The sequence below is a fragment of the Phyllopteryx taeniolatus genome, chromosome 18 (assembly GCF_024500385.1).
Source record: "Phyllopteryx taeniolatus isolate TA_2022b chromosome 18, UOR_Ptae_1.2, whole genome shotgun sequence".
NCBI lineage: Eukaryota > Metazoa > Chordata > Actinopteri > Syngnathiformes > Syngnathidae > Phyllopteryx > Phyllopteryx taeniolatus.
Genome location: NC_084519.1, coordinates 716,997 through 727,917, shown reverse-complemented (window position 1 = coordinate 727,917; position 10,921 = coordinate 716,997). Strand labels below are relative to the sequence as shown.

At 44.7% G+C, this 10,921-nt stretch overlaps 1 protein-coding gene across 4 annotated transcripts in view; it reads right to left on the bottom strand.

Annotated features, from left to right (window-relative positions):
* Positions 1-2,798: 2,798 nt before the first annotated feature.
* mdn1 (midasin AAA ATPase 1) overlaps positions 2,799-10,921 on the bottom strand; it is a 126,999-nt gene continuing 118,876 nt past the window's right edge. For 3 of the 4 annotated variants that reach the window (XM_061753185.1, XM_061753187.1, XM_061753186.1), the window contains exons 96-102: positions 10,740-10,855; positions 10,387-10,561; positions 9,826-9,899; positions 9,504-9,618; positions 6,867-6,933; positions 3,594-3,736; positions 2,799-3,327 (exon numbers count right to left, since the gene is read on the bottom strand). In XM_061753185.1, the coding sequence (XP_061609169.1) occupies positions 3,142-3,327; positions 3,594-3,736; positions 6,867-6,933; positions 9,504-9,618; positions 9,826-9,899; positions 10,387-10,561; positions 10,740-10,855 (876 nt within the window). In that variant the 3' untranslated portion in view covers positions 2,799-3,141. Of the gene's footprint in view, positions 3,328-3,593; positions 3,737-6,866; positions 6,934-9,503; positions 9,619-9,825; positions 9,900-10,386; positions 10,562-10,739; positions 10,856-10,921 lie in introns of those variants that run through there. The other variant, XR_009785337.1, reaches the window with a different exon arrangement.

The following is a 10,921-nucleotide window of genomic DNA, read 5'->3' as shown; positions in this document are numbered from 1 at the left end:
CCGCAAAAAAGAAAAAGTACGTACACGTCGTGAAAGTTCATGCTGTCACGAAACCAGCCGAGCCCATCATTTTCAATGACAGAGAATCATTCCCGTACGACGAGTTAACGACGTCATTCAAATCCAATTAATTAGTTTGAAATACTCCCTCTGCTTATTTAAAATATATATATATTACTCTGATGTTTATTGAAAATGGAACCGGACAGAAATGGGTTTTCGGGGACAGACGGAGGGACGGAGTGGACAAGGGGACGAGAGGTGAGACATGTGATGTGGGAAAATGAGCAAGACGAGGGCCCTAAACTAACGAACATCCACCCTGGAAGTGTGAACTCCCAAGCATCAGAAGCCAGATGATCCAGCGGACCCGTCTGGGAATCGGAACAGGGCGACACCCGCAGGCGTCGAGAGGAACTGCAAAGTCGACCCGCGTGAACTCTCAATTGACATTTAACTCTATTTAACTCTTAATTTTAGTTTTTTCTCTCCTCCCTCCCTTTTGCCTTCTTTATTCGGGCACACGGCTCGGTAACCGCGACCGCCGGCACAAAACGGACTTGGCTTCCCAGCTTGGCTCTCCGTGGGCCACCGCTGGACGATCAGAGCAGCTACTACGAAGGTACCTGGTACGCTTCCAGCCAAGCGAGCTCGCTCTGAAATTGCCAGCGAGCCACACACACAAAAAAAAAAAAAAAAACGGTCCGGTTCTCCCAAGAAGGCGTGACGCGCCACCATTTTTTCTTCTTCCGCCTCTTTCCTTTTTGTTAGATTTTTCTTTTGCAACCAAATCTGTCGTCTTGCTTCCTGAGCCACTTCCAGAGAGAGACTACCACCCACCAGCTTGAGCCTACGGTCGTCGACACGAATTGTTGAAGCTTCGTCGGTGGAATTCTTTCCCATTCTTGCTTGATGTACAGCTTCGGCTGTTCATCAGTCGGGGTCACCGTTGTTGTATTTTACGCTTCATAATGCGCCACACATTTTCAATGGGAGACAGGTCTGGACTGCAGGCAGGCCAGTCAAGTACCCGCACTCTTTTACTGTGACGCCACGCTGTTGTAACACGTGCAGAATGTGGTTTGGCATCGTCTTTCTGAAACAAGCAGGGGCGTCCAAGAAAAAGGCGTTGCTTGGATGGCAGCATATGTTTCTCCAAAACCTGTATGTCTCTTTCAGCATGAATGGTGCCTTCACAGATGTGTAAGTTACCCATGCTATTGGCACTAACACAGCCCCATACCATCACAGATGCTGGCTTTTGAACTTTGCGTCCGTAACAGTCTGGATGGTTCTTTTCCTCTTTGGCCCGGAGGACACGACGTCCACAATTCCCAAAACAATTTGAAATGTGGACCCGTCGTACAACAGAACACTTTTCCACTTTGCGTCGGTCCATCTTAGACGAGCTCGGGCCCAGAGAAGCCGGCGCCGTTTCTGTTGTGTTGTTGATAAATGGCTTTTGCTTTGCATAGTAGAGTTTCAAGTTGCACTTCCGGATGTAGCGGCAAACTGTATTTACCGACATTGGTTTTCTGAAGTGTTCCTGAGCCCATGCGGTGATATCCTTCACACATTGATGTCGTTTTTTGATGCAGTTGGTATGACGTTCTTTTTCTTAAATGCTGTGCTACATTTACGCCAGCTGTAACGAGACACGCGCCTTCCAAAAAGATCAACTTTCATCTCATCAGTCCATGCAATATTCTCCCAAAACTCTTGGGAATCATTTTGCACAAGCAAGACAAGCCTTTATGTTCTTTTTGGTCAGTCGTGGTTTTCGCCTTGGAACTCTGCAATGGATGCCATTTTTGCCCACGCTCTTCGTCATTGTTGTGTCATGAACACCGACCTTAACTGAGACAAAGGAGGCCTGCAGTTCTTTCGAAGTTGTCCTGAGTTCCTTTGTGGCCTCCCGGATGAGGCATTGCTGTTCACTTGGCATCATCTTTGTAGGCTGGCCAATCTTGCGAAGATTCACCACTGTTCCACGTGAGGATAATGGCTCTCCCTATGGTTCGCTGGAATCCTAAAGGGCTTTAGAAATGGCTTTTGTAACCCTTTCCAGACTGGTGGATGTCAATGACTTTATTGCTCAACAGTTCTGGAATTTCCTTGGATCGTGTCATTTTCCATCCATCCATCCATCCATTTTCTGTACCGCTTATCCTCACTAGGGTCACGGGCATGCTGGAGCCTATCCTAGCTATCTTCGGGCAAGACGCAGCCGACACCCTGAACTGGTCGCAAAGCGAGTCGCAGATCACGCCATTTTGTTTGAGCTTTTTTAGATCATTTGTCCAACTTGATTCCGTCGGGACTGATTCTGTTTAAGTGATTTCTCGATTGAACAGGTCTGGATGTGATCAGTGAAAAGTCACCGAAAATGGTGATTAGCCACAATTAATCCATGATTTTCCAAGGGGGAAATTACATTTGTATTGGACATAAATGAAAATACGGAACAAATTGCGGCGCAAAATCTAACCTTGGTTTTCTGAAGTGGCGCAAAATGAATTTAGTTCCTAATTTAGAGCAAACCAGGGGTGTGGGCGAGTTTAATAACAGAAGCATCTTAAAGCACGAAATATGAATTTGCATCTTTGCTTCAAAATGCTATCAAGTTCCGAAAATTGTAACAGCGGGGACTGCACACACCGCTAGGCTGAACTGCAATATTTATTTTCCCAAGGCCCATTCTTAGTGAAGCCCCCATTGGGAAATCCACAAACTCTGGCTACCCACTAAAGCTTGGGTTGACCACTGCCACAAAACAATCCCACAGCTTGAGACGTCACTTTATGTTCACAATGAATGTTTATTATTATCTTCACTTCAAAAAAACACTGGGAAACAGCACAAGTATATGTAGTGACTGATTTCACCACAGTGTTTCACGCAAAAAAATGTCACATTTCTATTTCATATCCAACATGAAAGTTAATGCAATCATGGCTAGATTACAAATGTAATATAAAAAATGGAATGACACATTTCCGACGCTACAATAATCTGAGTATATTGACAGTATTTATGAAAATACACCTTTATAGCAGCAAGTCCGTTTTGCAAACCAGTGATGCATTCATGGTTACTGCAGTCTGATTTCTTTTGTTCAAAACAAAACAAATAAAAAAACTGTCACTTGGCAGCAGCTGTGACAAGTTCAAACCACTGCCTCAGTGCGTCACTCAGGGTCTCTGGTAAGGCATTGACATCACGCAGGATGACGTAGAAGGGGAACGGGAACTCCTCCATGTAGGAGCGAATCTCTGGGAGTTCTCCCGGCCCTTGGAATACTGGCACCTTGATGTCCACGATAGAGTCCTGTATGAGAGCACCTCAGATTAGCGCAGCTTGTTTCATGTGCTCATTTTTATGTTACTTGTATATATATATATAAACACACATATATATACTCCATTCCATTCTTCCCTCACTGGTGAACAAGACCCGAAGATACTTCAACTCCACTTGGAGCAGGATCTCATTCCGACCCTTTTCCGACCGAGTACCATGGTCTCAGATTTGGAGGTGCTAATTCTCATCCCGGCCGTGTCCCACCAAAATAAAACAAATCCCACGTTACTTACACGGGAGTCGGGATTATCAAGCGCCACAAAGATGAGGAAGACATTTGCACTGCGTGCTGCTTGTATTGCTGCCATCACTCGGTCTTTGCCTTCCAGGAAGAGCCCCCTACCGTCTGAGACGACGATCAGCAGCTGGGCCGTCTCTGCGAAGGGACGTTAGAAGGAATCGGAGCATTACGTTAAAGACTTTATGACGTCACTACACTACAAATGATATGAGACACCATGACATACAGGTCAGAATTTGTTTTTGCTTTAAGGTGACGAGTGAAACAAAGAGTAGCTACATATTGCTTGGCACCTTGTGGGACCCACAAGCAGCCTATTAAAGCTATAATAATTATTTGTTGTAAAAAAAAATAATAATAAAATAAAAACAAGCCACGATAAGAGTAGATGACAGAATGTTGATAAAACTTCTCACACATCTTACATAGCAAGACGTGGTTTTCAATATTTATGATTTTATATGTAGTGACCTTCCTATACATTCCTGCGCTGGATCACTTGGTGGCGCTCTAAAATGTAGCGGAAATTACGCATTTTACCTACAAACGGACAGGCCCATATATGGGCAGCCCGCAGGTCAATTATGGTGGAAAATGAGTATTTGGTCGCCTTCAAACAAGCAAGATTTCTGGCTCTCACAGACCTGCTGTAACTTCTTCTTTAAGAGGCTCCTGTGTCCTCCACTCGTTACCTGTATTAATGGTACCTGTTTGAACCCATCAGTATAAAGACCCCTGTCCGCGACCTCAAACAGTCACACCCATACTCCACTGTGGCCTAGACCAAAGAGCTGTCAAAGGACACCAGAAACCAAATTGCAGACCTGCAGCAGGCTGGGAAGACTGAATCTGCCATAGGTAAGCAGCTTGGTGTGAAGAAATCAACTGTGGGAGCAATTACTAGAAAATGGAAGGCATACAAGACCACTGATGATCTCCTTCGATCTGGGGCTCAAAGCTCACCACGTGGGGTCAAAACGATCACAAGAACGGTGAGCATAAATCCCAGAACCACACTGGGGGACCTAGTGAATGACCTGCAGAGAGCTGGGACCAAAGTAACAAAGGCTGCCATCAGTAACACACTACGCCGCCAGGGACTCAAATCCTGCAGCGCCAGACGTGTCCCCCTGCTTAAGACAGTACATGTCCAGGCCCGTCTGAAGTTTGTTAGAGAGCATTTGGATGATCCAGAAGAGGATTGGGAGAATGTCATATATGGTCAGTTGAAACCAAAATAGAACTTTTTGGTCAAAACTCAACTTGTCCTGTTTGGAGGAGAAAGAATGCTGAGTTGCATCCAAAGAACACCATTCCTACTGTGAAGCATGGGGGGGGGGGAACGTCATTCTTTGGGGCTGTTTTTCTGCAAAGGGACCAGGACGACTGATCCGTGTAAAATAGAGAATGCATGGGGCCATGATTTTGATTTTGAGTGAAAACCTCCTTCCATCAGCAAGGGCATCGAAGATGAAACGTGGCTGGGTCTTTCAGCGCGACAATGGTCCCAAACACCTAACCCTAACCCCGGGCAACGAAGGAGTCAATTCGTAAGAAGCATTTCAAGGTCCTGGATTGGCCCAGCCAGTCTCCAGATCTCAACAAGCATGTCGTTTTACACAGTCAATGACTGTATCTGTTGTTCCTGTTGTGCGTGCCTTGGTCAGTGTGGTACAATGGCTGCATTGAGCTAAATCATAAAAAAAGGGTTGAAGAAGAAAGTCGCATTGTAACTTCAAACTCGTTTTTCACAGATTAGGAAGCATATATGCCCGTGAGTATTGTTACTACAGCGTGTGTGTGTGTGTGAGAATATTCAATATTTGAAGGTAAATCCATCCATCCATCCATTTTCAACACCACTCATCCCGTTCAGGGTCACAGGAGCCGATCCCAGCTGACGTTCGGGCAAAAGGCAGACTACACCCCGGAACCGGTCGCCTGGCACATATTGACACGGACAACCCGTCGCACTCACATTCACATCGTCACCGGGTGGTAATTGAACACACTTTGCTCGCACCAAAGTCAGGCGAGTGTACCACGAACGCAATCACTGACTCGGGTAAATGCTAACATTAGGTGGCCCAGCAATAGGGTTTTCCCATTGACTGTTTCTAAAATCATGTGCGTCTTTGTATTGGAATGTAAAATGAGGGTCATTATTTTCGTTGCGTGTTTAGTTCCACAACAAACCCAACCCGATAGAACACTTTTGGGATGAATTGGCGTGGAGAGTGAGAGCCAGGCTTTCTCGTCCAACATCCGTGTACGACCTCATAAATTCCCATAAACACACTCCAAAACCTTGTGACCAGCCGGCCTTCCCAGAAGAGTTGAAGATGTCGTCGCTGCAAAGGGTGGACCAACGTCATATTGAGCCCCAAATGGACAAAAACCCTAAGCGTCCTGCCAAAATTGTCACAAAGTGGCTTATGGATCATGTTTTACAGTGGACAACACGAAGCCGTGACCTCAACCCTATTGAACATTTATGGGCAACCCGAAAAGCCACGCAACGCGGCCGACAAACTCTGCTCAGTTGCAGCAGTTCTGTCAGGAGGGACGGGCCCAAATTCCTGCCAACTATTGTGAAAGGATAGCCAAAATGTTGGAGCCAGGTCATACACTTCGAAGACCTATGAAATGTTTGTCAACCTCGGACTTTGAAGAAAGTCATGAAGAATTCTGGAGAAAAAGTATTCTCTCCTTTTTCTGGCATTTAGCAAAGAGAAATAATTTTGGTAATCCTAATTGGCCTAAAACAGGAAACGTTTAGTCTGTTTCCTGTAATTCACGGACAAAGGTTGTGGGATACCGGATTATTACACCCCACTAAAACGGACACAAATATGGACTTCGATTCTTCTTCTCTTGAAATTCATTTGGAAGATTTTGGAGTGGAAGGACATCCAACACCTTTCAAGTGGACTGGGTTCCTGAGCCCAAGCTGTGTATCCTATTCACGATATCGAGCCAGAACCCTTCGACCTTGCAGACCAACGCAGACTCCTTCCCTGCCAGAGACGTGACATTCCACATCCCTAACGCTAACTTCTGGAGCTGAGGATTCCGTGTGTGTTTTTTGGACATACTTGGCAAATAAAGATGATTCTGAAATGAAGCGTCAAATTACACTCACATGAAATGTGAGTAACCGGTCCAGGGAGTACTCTGCCTCTTACCCAAAGTCAGCTGGGATAGGCTCTAGATCCCTCCGTGACTAACCACGAGAAGCGGTATGGATGAATGTGTGAGTAATTACCTGAATTTGTCGATCGTAAAATCTGCTTTCGTGCTGCAAGAAACATCTCGGTGGCACTCTCTAGAAACTGCACAGGGGGCACAAAATAAAGGCACAACAGATTACATATGCTGGTTTCATGACAGTTATGTAATACAACCCCGATTCCAATGAAGTTGCGACGTTGTGTTAAACAAATAAAAACAATACAATCATTTGCAAATCATGTTCAACCTATATTTCATTGAATACACGACAAAGACAAGATATGTCATGTTCAAACTGATCAACTTGATTGCTTTTAGCAAATAATCATTCACTTAGAATTTGATGGCTACTACACAGTCCAAAAAAGCTGGGACAGGTGGCAAGAAAGACGGAGAAAGTGGAGGAATGCTCATCCAACACCTGTTTGGAACATCCCACAGGTGAACCGGCTCATTGGGAAAAAGGTTCAGAGAATCTGGAGAAATCACTGCACGGAAGCGGCAAGGCCGAAAGCCGACATCGAATGCCCGTGACCTTCGATCCCTCAGGCGGCATTGCATCAGAAACAATCACAATCAATGTGTAAAGGATATCACCACATGGGCTCAGGAACACTTCAGAAAAGTTCGGCACTACATCCGTAAGTGTAAACTCGACTAAGCAAAGCAAAAGCCATTTATCAACCACACCCAGAAACGCCGCCGGCTTCTCTGGGCCTGAGCTCTTCTAAGATGGACCGATGCAAAGTGGAAAAGTGTTCTGTGGTCCGACGAGTCCTCATTTCAAATTTTTTGGGAATTGTGGACGTCGTGTCCTCCGGGCCAAAAGAGGAAAAGAACCATCCGGACTGTTATGGACGGAGAGTTCAAAGGCCAGCATCTGTGATGGTATGGGGCTGTGTTAGTGCCAATGGCATGGGTAACTTACACATCTGTGAAGGCACCATTCATGCTGAAAGGGACATACAGGTTTTGGAGAAACATATGCTGCCATCCAAGCAACGTCTTTTTCATGGACGCCCCCGCTTATTTCAGAAAGACAATGCCAAACCACATTCTGCACGTGTTACAACAGCGTGGCTTCGTAGTAAAAGAGTGCGGGTACCAGACTGTCTCCCATTGAAAATGCGTGGCGCATTATGAAGCGTAAAATATGACAAGGGAGACCCGGACTGTTGAACAGCCGGAGCTGTACATCAAGCAAGAATGGGAAAGAATTCCACCTACGAAGCTTCAACAATTCGTGTCCTCAGTTCCCAAACGTTTATTGAATGTTGTTCAAAGAAAAGAAAAGGTGATGTAACACAGCGGTAAACATGAGCCTGTCCCAGCTTTTTTGCAACGTGTTGCAGCCATCAAATTCTACGTTCATGATTATTTGCTAAAAACAATCAATGAAATATAGGTCGCACATGATTTGCAAATCATTGTATTGTGTTTTGATTGATGTTTAACACAACGTCCCAACTTCATTGGAATCGGCGTTGTATTTAGATGACCTTATTTAGCCGTTAGTGATGTTCCATACCAGCAATTTCCTTTCCAATCTGATACCGAGTAAAATTCAAGCTGGTATCGGCGATACCGATCTGATACTGCTATTTTGCGCAAATACACCTAATGTGTCTGTTGAATCAAGAAAAAGTAGAGTATTATAAATCATAAATCATAGCTACATCAAGAGTATAATACATTTACGTCATTTTTTTCATTTGAAAGTATATAGAGGTCGCAGTCAGATCCTGTTTTACAATACGGTTTCAATCAAATTGCTAGTAAACATTTAATAAAATGCCACAATAATTTTTTCAAATATTCATTTAAGACTAAATAAATAATGGATGGATTTTACAGATCCAATATTTTCATCCAACTTTTCTCGTATATATTTTTCCCCATGGCTATTTCATCACAATGGCTGTGGATAATTTAATGACACCTTGTCCATGTCACGCACTGTAAATAATTCTTCAGGAAACTTCGGTGCTGCGTGACGTTCCCCATTTTCCCGGACAGCGCCTTCCTGCAGCACCAAAGGACTGACACGGTGCTCTTCTTCTGCGCCCGCGAGTCTGCCGACCCTAAATGCCTCGTAGTGCCCGTGTGGTGGTTTAAACCTGAGGTGTGTTGCCACAACTCCCTACCCGTTTTTCCGTACCTTTAGTGGCTGTTTGGAGCTGAAATAGCTCCAGACTGTGTTGACGCTCTGCCATAATACCATTGTACAGCATCAGATTTGGACCCGGAGAGATGGACCGCTGCGCAAATTGCACATTACCCAATTTACCCAGGCAGGAGAAAAAGCAGTTCCCATAAACTGCGTATTATTAGGATCTCAATAATTGAGTTACTTTTCACTGTTCCTTTAAGTGATAAACATTCCCTCGAATGACTGAAATATAAAAAAGAGTACTGATATTTGTATTTGAAAATCGATAAATATCACTATTAGCTGTGCAAAAGTGACAGTATTTTAGAAGCACATGCATATCAGTGTACATGGCAGCTCTAGAAGCAAAGTATGAGCACTGTAATGAACGGAATGATGAATAACTCCAATTTGTATCGGGCTTTCCTTAACACTCAAAGAGGCGTCACAATATAAATATATTGAAAAACACCGCCAATGTCTGAAAGCTCGGTAAGCGCGCAGCATGAGCCGGATTCCCACCTGAGCTATTCTGGTCTTCTTCTGCTGGAATTTACACAATCGGAGAATCCGAGCTCCGGAATCGTCACTGAATTGCTGCTGGAACGGGTGGAGAAGCTGCGCCTCCTCGCCAAAACTAGATAAGGGGCGCAAAGCAACGTTACATGCATGCACAAAGCCTGTGACGTCTCTCCTTGCATTTGTTTCATCGGACAGTTTGGCGGTCTCGGTCTGAGCCGCGTAAAAGTGACATGCATATCACGCCGGCCTGTCATTTTCCAGCTTCGTATTAGGGATTCTATTTTTTTAACACTGCTAAAACGGAACAAGGAAATGTGGGTACCTGTAAACAGACACTTGTCCAACTTCCAGCAGAGTGAGAGCTTTGACGATCACTGACAGGGATTCAAATGCCAGCTAACAGACACAAGCAAAAACGCATTGAATATGGTTAGCTCAGACGTTTTCATAGAAATTGATCAATAACGGTAAAGACATCCATCCATCCATTTTCCGAGGGGTTGAACCAGTCGTCCACCGTGCCGCCACGGTAAAGACAAACCCCATTGAATTTCCATTCATTTTACTGATGAGTATTTGAATTATTGGCAGTTTTTATCATTTCGAAGCAAAAAATGTTCGAAAGTGATATTTGATGTCTTTCTTTGTTTTCCGAAGATGCTAACATGACATTTTTGGATTTGACCTGGATTGCTGAAGATGTACTTTGTATGGAACGTAACGCAAATGCATCTTAGCTGTGTGAAGTGTTCTTTTCCAAATCGTCCGATGTCACCGGAGCCGCCTTTAGCATTAATGCTACTGGGAGGAGCCTCACAATTTTGGTCTTGACCATTATGCATATACACACACACATTATATGGCTGGATAGCAGAGCACTTACCTGTTTTGAGTGGTTGTCCCCCATACTGGAAGAGTCATCCAGAGCCAGGCAGATCTGGTAATCTCTTTTGCTGGGCTTGGTCCTCCTCAACCAGATCTTGTCCTTGCGAAACTGACTGGCAATGTACGGGATCACTTTTCTCATGTTGAGGCGCTTTCCTGTGCGGTAGTCACCTCTGAAGAATAGGACGACATCGAAAAGGATCACACAAAAGGGGACTGATTTATCTGTACAGCGATGCGCCGATGATCGTGAAAAACTATTAGGAAGCTCGGCGCAGATAAGGCAACACTTTTGTTAGGTCAATAGATTCTGTCAAATGAAAGTCCGTAGTACGTTCTGGGGATACCAACTTGAGCTTTGCCGCTTGTGTAGGCTCCAGAATAAGGCGTAGCTGCTCGGACAGTTGCTGGGAAAGAAGGTCGGTCATTGTCTGGTACTGGTGCCACATGTGTGCCGCTGCACTCTCCTGGATCACAAATCAGTTGAAAGTTATCCTGAATACATCATATCAATTTATCACCAGTTGCGAGAA